Here is a 24,276-nt window from a genome sequence, read left to right on the forward strand (position 1 = left end):
GTTTTCTTTCCTTCTTTTTTTTTTTAAAATGAAAATTGGGGCGGGGAAGAGAGAGGGGGGGGGGGAATAGAAAACATTTTCTTCAACTCTCTCTCTTTTTCATTTTTCTGAAAAGTTCAAAGTTAAGTCATAAAATTGTATTAAATTGTATTTTTTTTTCGAAACTAATAATAATAATAATAATATCGTTGAGTTTTTTACTTCCCTCTCTACCTCTTTATCCACTCCTCTCTCTCTCTCTCTCTCTCTCCCTCTCTCCTCCAATCCGTGCACTTTCAAGTTTTGTTGTATCCTCCTTTATCTCTTCCTTTTCCTTCCTCTCCGGTTTTTACTTTCTTTAATATTGTCTTCTTCTTCTTCTTCTTCTCTTTCCTTCCTTCTTCTTATTTACCTATTTTTCACCCTATCATTTCCAAACATTTCCTTCTATGAAGTAAGTATTACATTAGTCACTATTGTCTTCATGTTGGTTGCCAATCAGACTCAACAACAGATTCCCAAGGATTGGGCAAAGTTTAGAATATTCCTATTGCACAAAGTTGCCCCATTTTAATCAACCTGACGAAAGCCATACTTAATGAGTAAATACTCTAAGAGCATACGAAATGGGCATGCCACGACACGGACTACGCGAGTCTAATCTAGCAACTGTTTCATTGCTACGAACTAAAAAGGGCGATGGAACACATAGTTTTTTTAATGCAGATTTGAACAGTAGCATTTTCCCTTTAAGTTAAGGTTGCCTTACACCTCAGCCACTTTGGCCTTTTTGTGTACATTCTTATGCAGATTGATACATACGTATAGTCATCGTATGGAGGTTCTATTTTTTCAAAGGATATAGAATAGAATATACCCTGCTTATACTGCCAGAATGAGACTGAAAAGTCCCTTTACTCCCGCAGTCTAAGCAAGGTCTCATGTATTTGGTACAATATTTTCAAAAATAAATTACAATAGACCCTTGCTTAAATTAAAAAAAAGAGAATATTTACCTCCCTGAATGGCCATAACTTTTTTGCTGATTAATATTTTCAAAGTCCCAATAAGAAAATGCTAAGAATATGTATTAGAAGAAAATTTTTAAAAATTCCACTAATAAAAAATTCATCTTTCATGTAAAAGTAATAGCAAAGATTTGTGAGGTCATGGTCGAAGAATAGGGTTATGAGATTAGTAGGTACACTACACTATGAGATTAGTAGGATATACATAAAATACAGAACAAAGCAAGAGCTACGTACCAAACACAGAGTAACCATGTCCAGCCGATATCCATGCTTGGGCAGAATCATCACTATTTCCTTCTCCTTTTCTTTTAAACTTTTTCTCATTCTTTTTCTTCTTATTATTCTTTCCTTCTTTCTCTTCTTCTTTTTTTCCCCCTATCTTCTTCTTTCCTTCTCCTCGTCAGCTTCTTCTCATTCTTTTTTCTTCTCATTATTCAAACCCTCTTTCTTTTATTTTTCTCATTTTCTTTTCCACTTTTCTCTCCTTCTTCTCTATCATTCTCTTCCGGTTGTTCTCATATCCTTATCGTCTTCTTTTTCCTTCTCTTCCCCTTCTTCTCTCATCCTACTTTCCCTCCTCCTTTGTCCTTTTTTCCTCCAGGAACTCTTCATTCTATTAATTTCTTTGCTTGCTTTTTCCCCGTCCTTCCTTCCTTCAAGTCAAGTATTTGCTTTTATCTTCTTCCCCCTCCCATTCTCTTGTGACGTCATCACGTTAGTGACGTCAGGCCAAGGATTTAAAGTGTGGAAAATGAAATTATTTCATTTTCGTCGTCCTCTCTCCACATTTTGCCTCTCTTTACTTTTTGACATTTTCTCTTCGTCCACACCCTCTCCCGTTTTTGCCTTTGATAGAGGAGTTCCCGTACTTCCTCGAATGTTCTTGGAACGGGGCAATGTGGCGGGATGTGTTCTGGATTTCTAAAGCAACCTTAAAATTAAAAAAAAAGTTTGATAGAAGGAACTGTAACTGCTAAGGACTGTAACTGCGGAGTTCTTACTGTCCCGAAAGCAAAGAGAGAAGGAGCGCAGAATAGAACAAAACCAACTGTTCTGAGATCGAAACTTATCTGTTTAGGATAAAATCCACCCCGGGTGGAGATCGAACCCACGATTCAGAGTTTACAAAGCAAACGAGTAACCTCCCAAGCTAACTAGGCTGGCAAGAGGCATTCTGTGAATTTCATAAATACAATAGAACCTCGATTATTTCAACTACCTAATTGGGATCGGGGGTAGTTGAAATGATCACTTTCTATGATCTTTTCACCTCCTTTTTTTTCTTGTTTAGTTTTCACCCTATCATTTCCAAACATTTCCTTCTAACATTTCTTCTTCTTCATCTCCCCAGAAGTTACACTCAGTTAGCTTAGGGGATGTACTATGTATTGTATATTATCTAATGTATAAAAATCAAAAATAAAAGTAACAGATTTCAATTCAATTCAATTCTTCTTCTTCTTCTCCTTCTTCTTCTTTTTCCTTTCTCCCCTCCTACTACTCCTCCTCTCTTTCTCCTTCTCCTCCCCATCTTGTCCACCTTTTTCCTTATGTACTTAAATACTTCTCTCTTCTCCCCTCACTTCCTCTTTCCTTCTAGTGATGTGTCTCATGAAACTGTTTCGAAACGCGGTTTCGAAACCGAGAATACGGATCCGGTTTCATGAAACCGCTGAGTTAAAGACTACTGCTGCTGCTGCAGCAAAATGGATTTTGCCCTTTATTGCTAGATTTTTGGTCTAGCGTTTCTTAGGGTGCAGCACCTGTTGTTGACCTAAAACTTTGGGTATCACTCTAGGCTTGCACGCCGTAGGCCCCGGGTTCTTCCGACGTTTTTTGGCTTTATGTTTGAATTTCGGGGTAAACTCAGCCTCTTGAGGACAACTGGGCCCCGGGTTCGATTTCCGACGTTTTTTTGGCTTTGTGTTTGAATTTTGGGGTAAACTCAGCCTCTTGAGGACAACTGAGTATATCAAAGCATTACTAACTAGCTTTGTACTTACTTTATTCGAGAAGCGACCAGTGGTAGCATTACCAGTGTAAGAAGATTTTTGAAATAGGAAATTGACTGCAAAGACAGCTCTTAGTAATGCTGTGATAAATACTGAAGTTGCGAAAAATCTCTCTGCTTTACAACAAATAATTTATGATTTGTTTTGATTACCAGGAGAGAGTATTAACCACTATATATGCTTTCAACGTCAGCTCCCATGGCGTAGTGGTCACTGCACTCGCCTTGCACGCGGTAGACCCGGGTTCGATTCCCGGCGGGGTCAAGAAATTTGTATCATGCAAATGTTAAAAAATAAAACCACGTTGACCAAGAGTGAGGTTCTCCAGAAATTCCAGAATGCCTGAGACCGGGATGAATTGGAACAGAATGGTTTAAATTAATTTGGGGGATGAAAATATCAACCTTAGAATGGAAGGAAAAATATTTAACGGCGCAAAAGACCTTCTGTCCGTAATGTTAAAACGCATTAAAAATAATATGTAGTATAGACTGTAAGTAAATAAGGAAAGTAAAAATGTGTATAAAACAGTGTACATTTGCTTACAATGTAAAAAATCGTCATTTTTCACAACCAATAGCTCGGGTACCCATGTACCAGAGCACAAAAGTACTAAGATTCCAATACGCAATCATTCAATGCACCACCCAAAATGGGTAAAAACTTCGACACATTAACTATTACTTAGACACGAATTATTTTAAAATTTAAAAACGGTCTGATGACTGACATTAAAAACTTGTAATACACCATAGGTAGGTAAGTAACTACTAGTAAAAATTTATTGTAATTGAAAGTAAAAAAAAAAAAAAAATCCCTTACGAAAAGGAACATACATAAAAACGACTCCTTCACAAACCCATCTCAACGACTGAAAAAAAAAATCAATTGATAAACTGAAAATTGATAATTCAAAGGCTTCTTCCGTCTGAACCTAAAAATACCCAATATCCATCAACACATTCTTGTTAAAGTCAAGGTTGTTATAAAAAAAATGAAATAAAAAACTTGCCCCATTTTCTTCTTCTTCTTCTTCTTCTTCTTCTTCTTCTTCTTCTTCTTCTTTTTCTTCTACTTCTTCTTCTTCTTCTTCTTTTTCTTCACTGTCTGCCACGCTATAAAGACGCACTGCGTATATTTCTCTCTCTCTCTCTCTCTCTCTCTCTCTCTCTCTCTCTCTCTCTCTCTCTCTCTCTATTATAATTTCCTTGTTTGTTGTCTCATGTAATATTAATTTCCAACCGGGAAAACTGCAGACCACAAGCCTCAATCTAAGGCTTAGAAAAAGTAACCTGATGGTTTTCCAATTCTAAATGTATGAATATTCAATGTCTTTTTTTTAAGAGGTTTGAATAGGGAATAGGATAGAAGAAAAGAAGAAAGTCACAGTGGTTTGGAGAACAAATGTAACCGAAAAAAAAAAAAAAAAAAAAAAAAAAAAGGAAAGGGGAATCTTCTTCTTCCTCTTCTTCTTCTTTTTCTTCTTCTTCTTCTTCTTCTTCTTCTTTTTCTTCACTGTCTGCCACGCTATAAAGACGCACTGCGTATTTCTCTCTCTCTCTCTATTATAATTTCCTTGTTCGTTGTCTCATGTAATATTAATTTCCAACCGGGAAATCTGCAGACCACAAGCCTCAATCTAAGGCTTAGAAAAAGTAACCTGGTTTTCCAATTCTAAATGTATGAATATTCAATGTCTTTTTTTAAGAGGTTTGAATAGGGAATAGGATAGAAGAAAGTCACAGTGGTTTGGAGAACAAATGTAACTGAATAAATAAATAAATAAATAAAAACATAAATAGGGTAAAAGGTAAAACGTAAATTTCGCGCCAATATTTTTGGTGAAATTGGTGGAAATGTCAAATTTGTAGTGATGGAAATGACACAAAACAACGGAAAACACACAAAAGACTCAAAACTGCCGAAAGTTTACCCTCCCCCATCCTTCTCGAATCAAAAATAGAGGCAAAAACTTTTGGCTTTAATTAATTAATTAAAAGCACAAACTTACATACAAAAGACTTAACAATGGCGTCACCAGGTTGACAAGATGCTGAAAGTTAATTAAAAACTAAAGCCAGCATCACACGATAGTAGTTCTGTTGTAAATGAACAAAAATAAGTCAAACTAAAGCCAGCTTCACACGATAGGACAAAAGAACGTAAAGAAGTCAGTTTTATGAATTTATGTGTGTTAGGGCCTTTTCACAACTTTTGTGGATATCGAACAGCCCATATCTTATATATCGTCCCAAAATCGAAGGAAGAAAGAAGACAGGATAGGATAAAGCCAGCCGTTCCGAGAACGAACATTATCCCTTCAGGATAAAATCCGCCCCGGTCGGGGATTGAACCTGCGGCATAGCGCTTACAAGGCAGACGCACTACAAACTAACTAGGCTGGCTGCCCGTATTTTTAAACAACCCATAAGTGACAACCGAGCGACAAACTGTCCCTTATCTCATTTTTCGTATAATTCCATATTTCATTTTTTTTTTCTTTATTTTTTACATTAGTAACTCCGTCACTGCCATGGTCGCTGCTCGATTAAAATAGCTATAGTGTGTCCAGATCAATGTGACAGCAAAAAAATAGGCATTGTTGCCAAACATGTCACATGTGCAATGGTAGAGAATCTCTAAAAGGGAAAGCTATATTGCACAGTGCTTCCTCCGACAGTGAAACAAAGTCAGGTAAGGCGATATCCACCTTACCTGTTCTGGAATCCAACCTCTGAACTTAGAGCTACCTCTGCATTTTAGAAGAGAGAGTTTATCAAAAATAGACCTTTACCTCAATTGCAACAATTCCGGAGCGAAGCGACGGAATTCAGCTAGTCTTATATTATAAGAACGAGATCCATTCACTCATTCACATTTCATAGTTCACACACTGATCGTTCTATCTCGAGAACCACAACACCTAGAAAGCTTAAATTTGGTAGGAATATTCCTTTTATGGTCTGGGTGTGCAATAAGAAAGGATTTTGCGAAAATCTACACCGATCCTGAGATATGATCAATTTTTGATCGCTGAAATCTCCATAAGAAATACACAGAGTGCAGAGACTGCGGGAGAGAAAACTTTTCCTCGCTCGCCTAATATTTGAGTTTCGTTTATGTTTTTAGTTTGATAACTACAAGTTCGGCCATGCCTTTTCCACAAGTTTGGCCATGCCTCGCGATGAACTAGCGGGATTCCGGAGCGAAGCGACGGAATTCAGCTAGTATCTTATAATTTTATCGTCCCAAAATCGAAGGAAGAAAGAAGGCAGGATAGGAGAAAGCCAGCCGTTCCGAGAACGAACATTATCCCTTCAGGATAAAATCCGCCCCGGTCGGGGATTGAACCTGCGGCCTAGCGCTTACAAGGCAGACGTGCCCTCCAACCTTACTAGGCTGGCTGCCACACACAAAAGACTCAAAACTGCCGAAAGTTTACCCTCCCCCATCCTTCTCGAATCAAAAATAGAGGCAAAAACTTTTGGCTTTAATTAATTAATTAAAAGCACAAACTTACATACAAAAGACTTAACAATGGCGTCACCAGGTTGACAAGATGCTGAAAGTTAATTAAAAACTAAAGCCAGCATCACACGATAGTAGTTCTGTTGTAAATGAACAAAAATAAGTCAAACTAAAGCCAGCTTCACACGATAGGACAAAAGAACGTAAAGAAGTCAGTTTTATGAATTTATGTGTGTTAGGGCCTTTTCACAACTTTTGTGGATATCGAACAGCCCATATCTTATATATCGTCCCAAAATCGAAGGAAGAAAGAAGACAGGATAGGATAAAGCCAGCCGTTCCGAGAACGAACATTATCCCTTCAGGATAAAATCCGCCCCGGTCGGGGATTGAACCTGCGGCATAGCGCTTACAAGGCAGACGCACTACAAACTAACTAGGCTGGCTGCCCGTATTTTTAAACAACCCATAAGTGACAACCGAGCGACAAACTGTCCCTTATCTCATTTTTCGTATAATTCCATATTTCATTTTTTTTTTCTTTATTTTTTACATTAGTAACTCCGTCACTGCCATGGTCGCTGCTCGATTAAAATAGCTATAGTGTGTCCAGATCAATGTGACAGCAAAAAAATAGGCATTGTTGCCAAACATGTCACATGTGCAATGGTAGAGAATCTCTAAAAGGGAAAGCTATATTGCACAGTGCTTCCTCCGACAGTGAAACAAAGTCAGGTAAGGCGATATCCACCTTACCTGTCTGGAATCAAACCTCTGAACTTAGAGCTACCTCTGCATTTTAAAAGAGAGAGTTTATCAAAAATAGACCTTTATCTGAATTGCAACAATGTAGGGATTTCCATTTTGGGTTGATGACTCATTGCTGTCACATTGATCTGGATGAACTATACTTAATTGTCCTCACGAGGCTGAGTGCACCACAAACTCCGCACACAGGGCCGAAAAAACTTCGTCCCCACCGGGAATCAAACCCGGGACCTCCGGCGTGCAAGCCTCGAGTGATACCCACTCGGCCACGGAAGTTGTCTTCTAAATCGGCAAGAACGAGAACCAAAAGGAATTTTAATTGTGTTAAGCATAAATGCTCGTCACAAATGTCATTCCTTGCTTAAACTTAAAACACAACGTTAAATCTTATGGCTTGACTTGGACTCGAACCACCAACCTTCAGATGCCTCCGCTACTGCACCACAGAGGTTGGTACAAGAAGCAAATTCTCCTCCGGTGTGTAGCCGCCCTGAAGAGTCAAAACCACTCGCACGTCATGACGTCTGAAAAATAAAATTGTTTTCCTCGCAATGACGTCATAGTTCCGAAACAAAAGGTATGAGAGAGGTAGAAATGGCGAAGTACGAACAAAAGGTAAAAGAGAGGTGGGATTCGTGAGATCGGGGCCGTTTATAGGGCCGTTCATCTCTGGCCCTCCCTATCTGGCTCGGAGACTTTAAAAAGGGAGTAGACTAGCTTGGTCTGGCTGGGGGAATTTAAACAGGGAGTACCTATACCAGCCTGAAATTTCCCTTGCTAAAGAAATAGCAAAGGTTGAGTGCGAAGGGCGTGCGGGCGTAACATTTTTGTAGCCAAAACCAAATGTCAGCCCAACGCAACCACCCTGTGATTGTGATGTAGGTAGGTACATCTATTAGATGTATATGATGAGGCACGATGAATAAATTGTAGGATTGTGGAGCCAGAGAATATTTGGATCAGTCTGAGTTCAACTTTACAAATTAATAAATGGTAACAAAATACTAGGACATTTCACACGCTAGGGGTGATTGAGAGGCTGACGATTTATGCCGACCCCGTCTGAACACGGGAAAAGGCAAATATGTAGGTATAAAGGTTGATAAAAAAAAAAAAAAAAATCGAGAAGGGGTCTATTCTTGGAGGCCCCAGAGCCGAGCTGGGCTGTGAATGGCCCTACGTTCGATAGAATTTCTGATAGGGGGAGGGGGGGGGTATAAATGATGGCTAAAATGATGCGGTAGGAAAAATGAGAGAGGAATGTTGCGGTAGAAATAGCGATGCTGGGGACAAGAGTATTTACAGAGGTTGGTACAAGAAGCAAATTCTCCTCCGGTGTGTAGCCGCCCTGAAAAGTCAAAACCACTCGCACGTCATGACGTCTGAAAAATAAAATTGTTTTCCTCGCAATGACGTCATCGTTCCGAAACGAAAGGTATGAGAGAGGTAGAAATGGCGAAGTACGAACAAAAGGTAAAAGAGAGGTGGGATTCGTGAGATCGGGGTCGTTTATAGGGCCGTTCATCTGTGGCCCTATCTGACTCGGGGACTTTAAAAAGGGAGTAGACTAGCTTGGTCTGGCTGGGGGAATTTAAACAGGGAATATGCCTGCCTGAAATTTCCCTTGCTAAAGAAATAGCAAAGGTTGAGTGCGAAGGGCGTGCAGGCGTAACATTTTTGTAGCCAAAACCAAATGTCAGCCCAACGCAACCACCCTGTGATTGTGATGTAGGTAGGTACTTCTATTAGATGTATATGATGAGGCACGATGAATTGTAGGATTGTGGAGCCAGAGAATATTTGGATCAGTCTGAGTTCAACTTTACAAATTAATAAATGTTAAGAAAATACTAGGACATTTCACACCCTAGGGGTGATTGAGAGGCTGACGATATATGCCGACCCCGTCTGAACACGGGAAAAGGCAAATATGTAGGTATAAAGGTTGATAAAAAAAATCGAGAAGGGGCCTATTCTTGGAGGCCCCAGAGCCGAGCTGGGCTGTGAATGGCCCTACGTTCGATAGAATTTCAGATAGGAGGGGGGGGTATAAATGATGGCTAAAATGATGCGGTAGGAAAAATGAGAGAGGAATGTTGCGGTAGAAATAGCGATGCTGGGGACAAGAAGAAGAGGGTAATTAAAAAGGTAGGTATTACGAGAAGTAGAAACTGCGGACAAGGTAAACAAGGTAGGATTGGCTTAGAGAGGTACAAATTATAACGATAGACAAAAGAGATGAAGTGGTAGAAACAGCGAGGTGAGGTATTGTTTACGATTTTATATTCTACTAAGAAGAAAAGGGTAATTTAAAAGGTACGAGAGGTAGAAACTGCGGACAAGGTAAACAAGGTAGGATTGGCTAGAGAGGTACAAATTATAACGATAGACAAAAGAGATGAAGTGGTAGAAACAGCGAGGTGAGGTATTGTTTACGATTTTATATTCTACGTCGCAAATTCTACAGGGAACAGGGTGTCTCAATTCCGAACTTTCGAAAAAGAAGGGCTACCCTAGTGCTTCACAAGTGCCTTTTGTTTAATAGCAGGTTTATCCTCACTGTGTAACTGCTATCCTCACTGTGTAACTGCTATCCTCACTGTGTAACTGCTATCCTCACTGTGTAACTGCTATCCTATTCGAAAAAGAAGGGCCACCCTAGTGCTTCACAAGTGCCTTTTGTTTAATAGCAGATTTATCCTCACTGTGTAACTGCTATCCTCACTGTGTAACTGCTATCCTCACTGTGTAACTGCTATCCTCACTGTGTAAAACTGTTATCAAAAGCTTATGTAACGGCACACTTTTCTATGTGTATTTTCATGTTTCATGATGAGCATCTTGTTCCCCTGATTTTTTATTTAATTATTACTAGCTGAATTCCGTCGCTTCGCTCCGGAGCTGGTTCATCCCGAGTCATGACCGAACTTGTAGAACATAATAAAAAATACGGTCGCGCTGCGCGCTCCCTATTATAGCTGCATAGTTATCAAACTAAAAGTATAAACGAAACTCAAAATGTTGGTCAGGTATTAAAAAAAAAAAGTGAAAGATAAAGTAGCGCTAGGCCGCGGGTTCGATTCCCGCCCGGGGCGGATTTTTATCCTGATGGGACAATGTTCGTTCTCGTAACGGCTGGCTTTCTCCTATCCTGTCTTCCTTGTCTCTTCGATTTTCGGAACGATAAGACCTTAGTAGTTGCAGTTCCCTCTGTCAAACCTCTTAAAAAAAAAGAAAGAAAAGATAAAATAATAACCAATGTATGTACCTAATATAGGAATAACCCACATCATAATACAACGTGAAAATGACAACTTTTTTACTTTACATGAGAAATAAAGTACCTATACCTACATACGAGTGTGTGTACGAACCACTGTGTAACTGCTATCCTCACTGTGTAACTGCTATCCTCACTGTGTAACTGCTATCCTCACTGTGTAACTGCTATCCTCACTGTGTAACTGCTGTCCTCACTGTGTAACTGCTATCCTCACTGTGTAACTGCTATAGTAAGAAAATGGGTCAATTTCCCTTTAAGATAAATTTACTATTCCCTACGGCCTATATCCTCCAAAAGAAGAGGTAATCACCTGCAAGTTCCGAACCAAATGGGTTCCGAAGAAAACACAAATTCATCTTCGAGAGTAAGTGATTAGATACTCTGCAAATTACAAAACTATAAACTTTGTAAGACCGTAAAGCTTTCTAAGGGTACCATAAAATTTTCCAATATTGCAAAGTAATACAAAGACCAGGCCAGCATTCGGGACTTTATTGAGGGGGGGGGGTCCAAGAGGCCAAAAACTGGATGCTCCAGGATACTCCAAAATTTTTGGAGTCCGCCCTACATATAATTAATTTTCGCTCCTTCACTATGGGGCGGACTCCGAAAATTTGGAGCATCTACCCCCTGGTACATCACCCTTGGAATCTTTGGGACAACCCCCCCCCCTCCCCCCGAATACGGCCCTGACAAAGACACCTGGGAAACATAACGCAAGTTCTGCAAAGAGCTTTTCGATTGAAAGAAGTTTTACTTGAAGATTGTCCCAGTGGAAGGGGTTGTTTGGAAAATGAAGGGGCAACAAGGGCCAATACAAGTAACGAGAAATCTCGAGAGGGTTCGGAAGTAGATATGCAATGTGCAATACTTTTGTATCTCTTTTAGGGTTCTTGAAATTCGCGAGTGCGCTCTCAGGAGGCAAAATTCGAAAAAACTCTCTTTGAAATACGTAATTACAATTACGTATAATAAAATACAGGTAAATGCAATTTAAATAGGTAAATAATATTATAATATAGGTAGTAGGTAAATGCTGTTGCCCTAATTTTGTTGGTTGTCGTTAGCAGCAGCAGAAAATGATGAAAAATTTGACGTTTTTCAAAGTCAAATATCTCCGGCTAAACTTAACTGATTATGATGAATTTTTTTCAACTTGGTCTCCTTTCATGCCCCAACACACACATGCAATCCGTTTTCTTCCATCATTTGTAGTTGTCCCCCTACAACTACCTGAAAACGGCTACTTTCCAAAACTCTCTTTGAAATACGTAATTACAATTACGTATAATAAAATACAGGTAAATGCAATTTAAATAGGTAAATAATATTATAATATAGGTAGTAGGTAAATGCTGTTGCCCTAATTTTGTTGGTTGTCGTACAATTTCTTGGAATTTCAATAACGAGCAATTTGTTACTGAATTTTACGCCATATTACAAATTAAGGGTCAACAGAGTAGTAAAGTCAACTTTGCATCTAAAGTTCAATGGTTCGATTCGGAATAGGTACCTACCTATAATCTCTGCAAAATTTACTTTCGTAGGGTGTGTTCATACCTTCATATAGTTGTCGGCCGTCGTTCGATGTGAATCGACATAATATATGTGTGACTATGTGTGTACACATCTTTACAATTTTGCCTAAAATTTAGATCTAACCACTGAAGAGAATAAATTTTACCTACCTATTTTTTATGAAAGAATTCAAACAATCTAAACTCTAAACAGTCTAAACATTCTAAACGATATATTTGATTCAGATAGAGAGGCTCTAACTAATAGGTAAAACAAATAGAGCACTATAGTATAATTATTACTAATATGCCCTGTGGAATAATCGCATAACCTTCCTCCATTCTTCACAAAACACCGCATCCGTCACAGACATCATCATCCCGCCGCCATTAGAATCACCCCCCGCCGCCATATTGAAATCTGATTTGCATGACAACAGCTCTGTGTTAACAAAACAACGAGCACAAAAGTAATATTAATTAATAATCTCAAGAATGGCGGCGGGATGAAAATGTTGTGTTTCCCCACATTTCATGTTTTTTTCCCTCCCTTTTTGTGTTTTGGATCATCGACCTTTTACTCCCCAAAGGGTCATCTTAGTTATAGTTTGGGGTCGAAAGAACCAGGTAGGTACAACATCATGTCTTCTGAGGCCACTCACTATCAGGTAGAGCTGGCAGGTACGGCTGAAAAGGTCCGTCTGTCAGGTCTACCTGATACCTAAGGAGCACACACACTATCAGGTAAACGTGACAGGCGACCTGATCAGGTGTAACTTGTACCTGTCTGGCCTGTGGTGAAGTTTTTCGTACATCAGAGGATTTACCTCTTCATGCGAGTTTAATTACAGTTACCTACTTGTAAAGTAACTTCCCAAGTTTGGAAGGTGGGATGCACGCCTTGTAACCTCTAGGTTGTGGGTTCGATTCTCGCTCGAGACAAAATTCCTCCTCCGCAATCTCCGCATAAGCCATAAACATGATGTTTGTTCTCAGGCTGACTATCTTTTATCCTGTCCTTCTTTCATCTTCGATTTTAGGACGATAACTCCTCAGTTGTTACAGATAGCTCTATCAAACCTCAAATTGTATTTCCCTTACCTCGAATGTCACTTATTTGGTATAAGTAGGGCCATCGGCTATATTAAACGCCCAATGTCACAGTGACAATGTATTCGTACAACAAGATAGATAATAGGCCTGATATTATTTAGGAAACTTAACATAGGTAGGTACCTACTCTTATTTTCATCTATAATATCAGGTATTTTATATAGGTATATCATTGTCTGTAATTGCTTAATCTTATTATCAATAAAGTGTGGACAATTAAAAAAAAAGTCACTGCGACCTGGTCAGACCTGTCACTTATTTGATGCCGCTGGGATTCGAACCACAGGCCTCTCGATTATGAATCCAGTAACTTACAAACTGCACTGTTGGACCTAGGTAATTTGACTGTAAAAAAAAAAATCCCTTTTCTACGTCTACATTTCCTTTTTATCCATTTTTTCCCTCTCATTATTTTTTTCTTTCAATTTTTCCCTTTGGAATGAAAAGGTTGCGAAAAAAAGAAGGATATATACTGCTTTTTCATGACGTCATTGTACCCCATACCACACAACTCCTTGTTTTCTCTCTCTCTCTCTCTCTCTCTCTCTCTCTCTCTCTCTCTCTCTCTCTCTCTTTTTTCGTAATTTGACTGTAAAAAAAAAAATCCCTTTTCTACGTCTACATTTCCTTTTTATCCATTTTTTCCCTCTCATTATTTTTTTCTTTCAATTTTTCCCTTTGGAATGAAAAGGTTGCGAAAAAAAGAAGGATATATACTGCTTTTTCATGACGTCATTGTACCCCATACCACACAACTCCTTGTTTTCTCTCTCTCTCTCATTTTTCCCTCCTTCTAAAAATCCCTCTTCCCTGGATTTACCCCTAACATTTCCCCATCTTTTAATCCTTTTTCCTCCCTCTCTGTGTCTCCCCTCTTTTTTATCCCTGTTTTTTCTTCTTTCCCTTCTTCTTTCTTCTTCTTCTTCTTGTTTCCCTTCATATTATCCCTTCTAAAATGGAGAATAAAAACACTTTGTACGAAAGCTCTTAGGAAGAAAGGTAAAAAGGAAACCATATTTTTGTCCTTTTTATGGAACAGTATCAGGTACCTATACCTATGTATTTATCCTATGGTACCTATATTTACCTATGTATTTATGGCACATATATAATATCTATGTTTAACTATATACCTATTTATGGTACATAATACCTGTATTTATACAGGTATTATGTACCATAAACATAATACCTGTATGGTACATAATACCTGTATTTACTTGTAACCTTTTTTCGGGTCACATCTGTTCGAACGTTTTGCAACAACTGTTGTGTTATATGTAGGGTCGAAAAAAGATTTTTCGACCTTTAAAAAAAAAATCATCATCATAACCATATGTGGTTATGATGACACGAATCGATAAATCGGCCTTTCCAAATATTGTGTCTCTTATCGCCCATCTGATGAGGGCCATACTACGGGATGGGCATGCTACGACACAGACCACATGATGTAGGTACCTATGTATACGAGTATTTAGGTATGTTATAGGTATAACAAACTACCTGTCTCCTCACATTAACTTCACCTAGACGGAGTTGGGACGGTCGGGAAAACCCACCAACACGCGATTACCCAGGTCACCCATCCGGGTACCAACCTCACTCAACGTTGCTTAAAGTTTTGGAAACCATAAAGAAACGAAGTAGAAGAAATTGGAGGAGGAGAAGAAGAATAAAGAAGAAGAAGAGGGTGGAGAAAAAGAAGACGATACCAGAGACTGAAGGACTTGAAGGAAAAAGAGTAGAGAAGCAGAAACTTGGGGAGAAAAGAAAGAAAGGAGAAAAAGGAAGAAGAAGGAAAGAACGGAGGAAATGGAGGAAGAAGGAAAGGAAGGAGGAAAAGGAAGAAGAAGGAAAGGATTAAGGAAGGAGGAAAAGGAAGAAGAAGGAAAGAAAGGAAGAAAAGGAAGAAGAAGGAAAGAAAGGAAGAAAAGGAAGAAGAAGGAAAGAAAGGAAGAAAAGGAAGAAGAAGGAAAGGAAGGAGGAAAAGGAAGAAGAAGGAAAGGAAGGAGAGGAAAAGGAAGAAGAAGGAAAGGAAGGAGAGGAAAAGGAAGAAGAAGGAAAGGAAGGAGGAGGAGAAAGGAAGGAGGAAAAGGAAGAAGAAGGAAGGGAAGGAGGAAAAGGAAGAAGAAGGAAAGGAAGGAGGAGGAGAAGAGAAAAAGGGGGAAGGAGAAAGGAACATCGTGGGAAGATAGTCGTTAAAACGATTAAGGAAGGAATTTATATTATTATATTATCAACTGTTCTCTTGTTCTTCCTTTTCTTTAACTTCTCCTAATCCCCTCCTCCTCTTTCTTAGATGCTATTCAATTCTTCTCCCTCATCTCTTTTCCTTCTTCTTCTTCTTCTCCTCCTTCTTCTTTCTTCTTCTTCTCTTCTTACTCCTTATCTTCTTCTCTTCCTCTTCTTTCTCCCTATGTTGAAAATTTTACGTAGGAAGCTCACGCGGGCGAGAGTAGTTTCATGATTTTATGACAGGGAAGATGTGGGAAAGGAATTTCATAAAGATCTCTTTTGAAATAATGTCTTTGTACAAAAGGCGTCAAGCATCAACCACGTCACATTCTCCCTTTTCTTCTTCTTGTTTCCCTTCATATTATCCCTTCTGAAATGGGAAATAAAAACACTTTGTACGAAAGCTCTTAGGAAGAAAGGTAAAAGGGAAACCATATTTTTGTCCTTTTTATGGAACAGTATCAGGTACCTAATATACCTATGTATTTATCCTATGGTACCTATATTTACCTATGTATTTATGGCACATAATATCTATGTTTAACTATGTACCTATTTATGGTACATAATACCTGTATTTACTTGTAACCTTTTTTCGGGTCACATCTGTTTGAATGTTTTGCAACTGTTGTGTTATATGTAGGGTTGAAAAAAGATTTTTCGACCTTTAAAAAAAATCATCATCATATAACCATATGTGGTTATGATGACACGAATCGATGAATCGGCCTTTCCAAATATTGTGTCTCTTATCGCCCATCTGATGAGGGCCATACTACGGGATGGGCATGCTACGACACAGACCACATGTCTGTGTGTAAAATTAAGCGCCTCAAAGGAGGGGGGCTTTTGAAGCCATTAGCACTAAAGACAGCACTTTTTTTTAAGAGGTTTGACAGAGGGAACTGTAACTGCTATGGTCTTATCGTCCCGAAATCGAAGAGAGAAGGAAGACAGGATAGAGACCACATGCGTCTAATGTAGTAGTTAAAAAAAAGTAGGTCAGGTCGATTTATGCCGTCGATGACGTAAAATAGAACAATATTATTACGTGATTGGCTAATTAAAAGGGTTCGACTTACATCTTTCTTTTTTTTTAAAGAGGTTTGACAGAGGGAACTGTAACTGCTATGGTCTTATCGTCCCGAAATCGAAGAGAGAAGTGATTGGCTAATTAAAAGGGTTCGACTTACATCTCATTTGACCTTTTAAGCTTATGTAACGGCACACTTTGCCAGCCTAGTTAGCTTGGTTGGTAGTGCGTCTGCCTTGTAAGCGCTAGGCCGCGGGTTCGATTCCCGCCCGGGGCGGATTTTATCCTGATGGGATAATGTTCGTTCTCGGAACGGCTGGCTTTCTCCTATCCTGTCTTCCTTCTCTCCTCGATTTCGGGACGATAAGACCATAGCAGTTACAGTTCCCTCTGTCAAACCTCTTAAAAAAAAGAAAGAAAAGATAAAAAATAATAACCAATGTAGGAATAACCCACATCATAATACAACGTGAAAATGACGACTTTTTTACTTTACATGAGAAATAAAGTACCTATACCTACATACGAGTGTGTGTACGAAATGAAAAGAAAAGAACAAGAAGGAAAGGATAAAGAAGAAGAAAAAGAAGAAGACGAAGAAGGAAAGGTATGGAGAATTCACGGTGACAATTTTACATGGGAAATAAATAAATAAAATACAAGACTAAAAAGAAAGAAGAAGAAGAGGAGGAAGAAGAAGAAAGAAGCAAAAAGAAGAGGAGGAGGAGGAGGAGGAAAAGAAGGATAAACAAGCAAATCCTCATGTATTATTCTTCGGTTGGCATACCTCATCCTTACCTTTTCAACAAAAAGGACAATAAAAGAGACAAGAAGAACAAGAATAGCGAGAAGGAAGGAGGAGAATAAGACAAGGACAAAGGCAAAAAGAAAGGAGGAGAAGGAAAGGTAAGAAAAAGGAGGAGAAGAATAAAAGGGACCAAGAAAAAAGGAGAAGTAGAAAATGAGGCGAAAATAAAAGAAGAAAAAGGAGGAGGAGGAGGACAGGCAAAGAAGGACAAGGAGGAAAGAGCAAATGAGGCAAAAATAGAAGAAGAAAAGGAAGGAAAAGAAGATCAAGACGAAGAAGGAAAGGTATGGAGAGAGAGAATTCACGGTGACAAGTTTACATGGGAAATAAATAAAATACAAGACCAAAAAGAAGAAAGAAGAAGAAGAGGAGGAAGAAGAAGAAAGAAGCAAAAGGAAGAGGAGGAGGAGGAAAAGAAGGATAAGCAAGCAAATCCTCATGTATTATTCTTCGGTTGGCAAACATCATCCTTACCTTTTCAACAAAAAGGACAATAAAAGAGTCAAGAAGAACAAGAATAGCGAGAAGGAAGGAGGAGAATAAGAAAAGGACAATGGCAAAAAGAAAGGAGGAGAAGGAAAGGTAACAAAAAGGAGGAGAAGAATAAAAGGGACCAAGAAAAAAGGAGAAGTAGAAAATGAGGCAAAAATAAAAGAAGAAAAAGGAGGAGGAGGAGGACAGGCAAAGAAGGATAAGGAGGAAAGAGCAAATGAGGCAAAAATAGAAGAAGAAAAGGGGAGGACAACAGAAACAGAAAAGAAAGAAAGTGGAGGGACAAAAATAAAAAGGAAAAAGGGAGGAGAAGGCAAAATGTGAAAAAAGGAAAGGCAAAAAACCTCAAAACACTTCAAGAGCTGTTTCACAAGAGTCCATCCATCTGAGGTAGGTACTTGTGAATATTCACAATGGCTCTAGTCAAATAATTAAGTGAAAGTGTGAAGAGAGCAAAATATAACGAGAGAGAGAGAGGGAGGCTAAATTCTCTTTGAAATACGTAATTACAATTACGTATAATAAAATACAGGTAAATGCAATTTAAATCTATAGGTAGATAATATAATATAGTAGGTAAAGGCTGTTGCCCTAATTTTGTTGGTTGTCGTACAATTTCTTGGAATAATTTCAAAAACGAGCAATTAGTTACTGAATTTTACGCCATATTACAAAAAAAGAAAGGTAGACAGAGTAGTAAAGTAAACTTTGCATCTAAAGTTCAATGGTTCGATTCGGAATAGGTCCTTTTATCTCTGCAAAATTTACTTTCTTAGGGTGTTGTCGGCCGTCGTTCGATGTGAATCGACATAATATATGTGTGACTATGTGTGTACCTACACACTTCTATTCATGAAAGATGAAGTCTCAAATTATATCTAGGTAAGTAGGTACAAACATTTTAGTGATGATCTGATGAATATTGCAGGTTCGATTCCCACCCAAGGCGTGATTCTGTGTATTCCACAGATAAGGGTCCACCATTATCCCCTATTAAAATAATTTTAGTTGAAGAAAAAAAATCTTTGTTAAGAGATTTGATATACCTGAGATGAGTTCCAATAAGAACAAATAAGAGTTTTGATAGCGGGAACTGTAACTGCAATTTATTTTGCCTAAAATTTAGATCTAACCACTGAAGAGAATAAATTTTACCTACCTACCTATTTTTTATGAAAGAATTCAAACAATCTAAACTCTAAACTCTAAACATTCTAAACGATATGTTTGATTCAGATAGAGAGGCTCTAACTAATAGGTAAAACAAATAGAACACTTATAGTATAATTATTACTAATATGCCCTGGGGGAATAATCGCATAACCTTCCTCCATTCTTCACAAAACACCGCATCCGTCACAGACATCATCATCCCGCCGCCATTAGAATCTTATCCCCAATTAAAATAATTTTAGTTGAAGAAAAAAAATCTTTGTTAAGAGATTTGATATACCTGAGATGAGTTCCAAATAAGAGTTTTGATAGCGGGAACTGTAACTGCCAAGGTCTTATTGTTCCGAAATCGAACATAGAAGGAAGACAGTATAGGAGAAAGCCAGGCGTTCTAAGAACGAACCAAGAACACTTTACCCACAAGACAAGAGAGATGACTCTCTTATAGTATGGGGAAGTTTGCATCCATTTATTACTTTGTCCAATACCTAATACCACCCTACTAAAAATTTAAAACATACCTAAATGGGCTCAGAACTGGCAGAGTTTTCCAGTTTACACTTTCTTTTGTGCATGTATATACCCTTGCAATATTGTAATCTATAATTGATGCAAATAAACAATTTACAAAATATGTTTAGAATTAAATACATCCCATCAGGAGGGAATGGAACCCGCAACCTAATAATAGCACTTAAAAGGTATACTCTCCAAGGTATACGCAATATACAATATACTCTCCAAGATAACTAGGCTGGCTCAAAAATGTTAAATCTAATCGTGAACAGCATTTTAAAGCCCACCTGGTATGGCGTTAGGTAACAAAAGATTAACAAGGAACGGGGCGGAAAAAGGAGAAAAATAATTAATGTGCAAATGGTAACAGAATTTAGAAAGGCTTTTAGAGAAAATTATAAAGAGAGCGAAAAAAAAGCAAGGAAAACGAGAAGAGTTGAAGAAGAAATACATCCCATCAGGAGGGAATGGAACCCGCAACCCACTAATAGCACTTAAAAGGTAAACGCGCGCGTCATAATATATTCTTCAAGGTAACTAGGCTGGCTCAAAAATGTTAAATCTAATCGTGAACAGCATTTTAAAGCCCACCTGGTACGGTTAGGTAACAAAAGATTAAAAAGGAACGGGGGACAAAAATAATTAATGCGCAAATGGTAACAGAATTTAGAAAGGCTTTTAGAGAAAATTATAAAGAGAGCGAAAAAAAAGCAAGGAAAACGAGAAGAGTTGAAGAAGAAGAAGAATAAAAAGAAAAGGAAGAAGAAAAAGAAAAAAGACGACGAAGAAGAAATTATAAAAAAACGGGTTGAGAGAAAAAAAGAAAGAGAAGAGTTAAGGAGAGAAATTAACGGAGTCCCAATTACCAACGTAAATTGGCACGTCACCGACCTAACACTACTAAACCATCCCCCTGAAGACTTGAAAAACAAAAGGATTAGAAAACGTAATGAAAAGATGCCAAGAAGGGTAAAAGGAAAACCAAAGAAAGGAAATGAATGCAGAGGAAAAAGCAAGAAACAAGAGAAAATAAAGGAAACCGAGGGAGAGAGGAAAATAATAAAGTACAAAAAAAGAGAAAAAATCTAAAAAAAGAGAGCCCCTAGAAAGTTTTTTTTTTGTGTGTGGAACAAATAGGAAAAAGAAACAGCAAAGCATACGAAACCACAAAAAAAGTAACATGAAAAAAAAAGGAAATAAAAAAGGAAGAAGAAGAAGAAGAAGAAGAAGAAGAAGAAGAAGAAGAAGAAGAAGAAGAAGAAATGAAAAAATAAATGTTGAAAAAAAAAAATCCTTACTAGAGTGAAGCTTTGACCAAAATGAACAGAAAGTAGAAGAGAGAAAGCAAGAATTTAAGGGACGTAAAAAAAGAGGCTCAAAGGCACTCATGCAAAAATTCGTTCCTTTTCACAGTGGGGAAAAAACATATTGAAAACAAGACAGAAAAAAGTAACAAAAAAGTGAAATTTTCTTGCTTCCATAGCGAAGAATGAGAAAAAAAAGTAGACGAAGAAGAAGAAGTAAGGGACAAAGAAGAAGAAGAAGAAGAAGACGGAGACGAAGCGACGATCAAAAGGGAGATGAACAGAACGACGAAACATAGAAGAACACAAAGACAAAAAGTAAAAAATATAAAAAAAAGAAGAAAAAGAGGAGGACGAGAAAGGATATAAAGAGGACGAGAAATGATATAATGAACAAGATGAAATAACAAGAAGACTTGAAAGAAGAGGACAACTTAAAATACAGAGAAAAGAAAGGACAGAACCGAAAAGGAGAAAGAAACATGATCTTTTTTGACGCAGATGTAATAAAAGAAAACAGGCTAAGACTGTTTTGTTAACAGGCTAAGGCTTAGCCTGTTTTGTTAAGGCTAGAAATAAGTGACGCGGATTACCACAGTAACATCATGTTAGGCAAATCTTTTTCAGGTTTTTACTCTCTCTCGCTTCCTTTTTCTACCGCTCTTTCTTTCTCTCCCTCTCAATCCTTCTATCTATCTCCCACTCTATTTTTCTTTTCTCGTTTGTATCCCAACATATTTCCTGTGAAAAGATAGAAGAAAGTTAGCCGTTCCAAGAACGAACCTTATCTGTTTCTGCGGGAATCGCAGACGCGGTACCTAATCGAACTAGGCTGGTCCTAGTCATACCTAGATGAAAAGTTATTCTCCCCAGCCTAGTTAGCTTGGTTGCAGGTAGCACGTCTGCCTTGTAAGCGCTAGGCCGCGGGTTCGATTACCGTCCGGGGCGGATTTTATCCTGAATGGAGAATCCTGTTTTTTTTTTTCTTTGATTTCCGGACGATAAGACCTCAGCAGTTTACAGTTCCCTCTGTCCAACCTCTAAGAAAATACTATAGGATAAGAAAAGTAATAAAATGTATTACAAAGTTACTAGCTGAATTCCGTCGCTTCGCTCCGGAATCCCGCTAGTTCATCCCGAGGCATGGCCAAACTTGTAGAAAAGGCTTCTAGAAACACACCCATCACACCACACACACAAACCCATCACACCACACACACACCTATCACACCACACCACACACACAATCACACACCACACCCATCCCACAAAGACACATTTCTCTCCCGCAGTCTCTGCACTCTGTGTATTTCTTATGAAGATTTTATCGATCAAAAATTGATCATATCTCAGGATCGGTTTAGATTTTCGCAAAATCCTTTCTTATTGCACACCTAGAGCATAAAAGGAATAGTCCTATCAAATTTCAGCTTTCTAGGTCTTGTGATTCTTGAGATAGAGCGATCAGTGTGGAACTATGAACGAGTGAATGGATCTTGATTTTATAATTTAAGATTCTCTTTACTTCCTCTTTTTTCAGCTCGGCGCGAAGTTCGGCGGAATCGTCGCACAATGCTCATCCTGTCCTGCATCGCCTTCGTTTACCTTCTCAGCTGGGCTCCGTTCACGCTCTTCACGCTGTTCATTCAGTAAAATAAATAGGTAGGTATTTGAAAATGACACTTTCTTAAACTCAAGTAAATAACTTCGTTATAAATCTATGCAATTTATTAATCCTCCCTTCAATTCATTATGAACAGCGTTAATCAAAAAAGAGCCATTTATAAGGCAATTCCCATTATGGATGGTTCTTTTCTGCTGAATGCTGTCCAAATAAAACTATACAGAGTTTTAGACAATCATTAAAAAAATCAATTTTTATTCTTCTATTATTATTCCTTTTTTTTTCTGGTCTTTATTTTCAAAATCTTTACCTGATTTCTTCTTCTTTAATTTTTATTAACCACAAATTTCAAAATCATTAATAACTCTCACAAATTCGTTGGGTTATACCTGCCAGGGTTTGGATTTCGTACCTACCAGGTTGATGGTTCAATTCCAAGTCAAGTCATAAAATCAATGAAAGAACAACAATTTCTTTCCATTTTATTATTATTTCCAATTTTAATATCAAAAATAGATAATTACAACATGCATGATCCATTGATAGATTTCCTGACATTTGCTATGTATTCAACGGTGGGGTCCTTATTGACTGGTATTGCATTGTTTTCTTTCAGATAGATAATTATTTCGATTATCTTCTCTGAATCCAATGCCCATATGGTGTGACGTCAGAGCATACATAATTTGCTGAGCCATAAATGGAAATTTTACACTCGAAAATTTCCACGTTCCGAAGTTCAAAGGGAGATTAGAAAGCTGCTTACTGGGGCGGAAAATTTCGGGCGAAATTCCCTGGCGTCCGATAAATAATTGTTTATCCCCTCTACTCTCATTGGAAAGCCATCATTTACCGAAAACTACCGGGTGACTTTGAAAAGCATACAGGGTGTAACGGAAAATTAGTTTCGTGGCTTACGATGATGCTGTGATAGAGAAAAGAAAAGTTTTGAGGGTGGAAAAAACTTGATTGCCAAATATAGCAATTCAAAATTCAAATCCAAATTTAAAAATAAATGGCATACAATCTAAATATTCTAAATAGGTAGGTACCTATTCGAAATTTTTCAATAAATAAATTTGATTGCCAAATATAGCAATTCAAACTTCAAATCCAAATTTAAAAATAAATGGCATACAATCTAAATATTCTAAATAGGTAGGTACCTATTCGAAATTTTTCAATAAATAAATTTGAATGGAAGGAAGCAGGAGAAAAAGAAAATATGGGGGCCAACTCAGCCGACTGATGGAAACAAATGAAAGAAGAAAGATTAAGGAAGAGGAGAAGTCAATAAAAGAACAAGACGTTACTAAAATAATGAAGTCAAAATTTTCGCTGAGCTTAAGGCATTAAGGGAAACACTTCAAAATCAATCATCTTATAGAGAAGGAAAAACAGATGGTAAGTATTTGAAAAATTCACACAACATTGTGTGAATGAACAAAGTTTGGTGTTGGAAATTCTATTCTTTTTTCATTCTTTCTTCTTATTTTATTTTTACATTTTCTTCTCCTCCTTTCCTTTTCAATTCTTTCATTCATTCATTCATTATTTTTTCTTCTTCTTATCTTATTATTATTTATCTATTTATTAATTCTCCCATAAATAGAAACACTGTGTAGTTATTTTTTCTTCTTCTTATCTTATTATTATTTATCTATTTATTAATTCTCCCATAAATAGAAACACTGTGTAGTTTTATTTCGATTTTGTTCTCATTATTTCAATTTGAAAAGAACCAATTTTGTAATTTTATTACCAATATCTTTATTTTATTGAATCATTGTTTGTAGTTAGACTTGTGAATAATGTGTTTTTTCCCATCCTTTGTATTTTTTTTTTTTTTATTTTTTTTTTTTTTTTTTTTTAACCTTTTTTTTTTTTTTTTTTTCCCCCTTTTTTTTAAATTTTTTT

The 24,276-nt window shown here is 37.6% G+C and overlaps 1 protein-coding gene across 1 annotated transcript in view; it reads left to right on the forward strand.

Moving 5' to 3' along the window:
- Positions 1 to 22,388, forward strand: part of LOC103515001 (RYamide receptor-like) — a 67,321-nt gene extending 44,933 nt beyond the window's left edge. The window contains exon 7 of the mRNA XM_008479923.2: positions 22,276 to 22,388. Coding sequence (XP_008478145.1) covers positions 22,276 to 22,388 — 113 coding nt within the window. The remainder of the gene's footprint in view (positions 1 to 22,275) is intronic.
- The last annotated feature ends 1,888 nt before the right edge of the window (positions 22,389 to 24,276 follow it).

Source organism: Diaphorina citri, unplaced genomic scaffold (genome assembly GCF_000475195.1).
Source record: "Diaphorina citri unplaced genomic scaffold, Diaci psyllid genome assembly version 1.1 scaffold46, whole genome shotgun sequence".
In the NCBI taxonomy this organism is placed as follows: Eukaryota; Metazoa; Arthropoda; class Insecta; order Hemiptera; family Psyllidae; genus Diaphorina; species Diaphorina citri.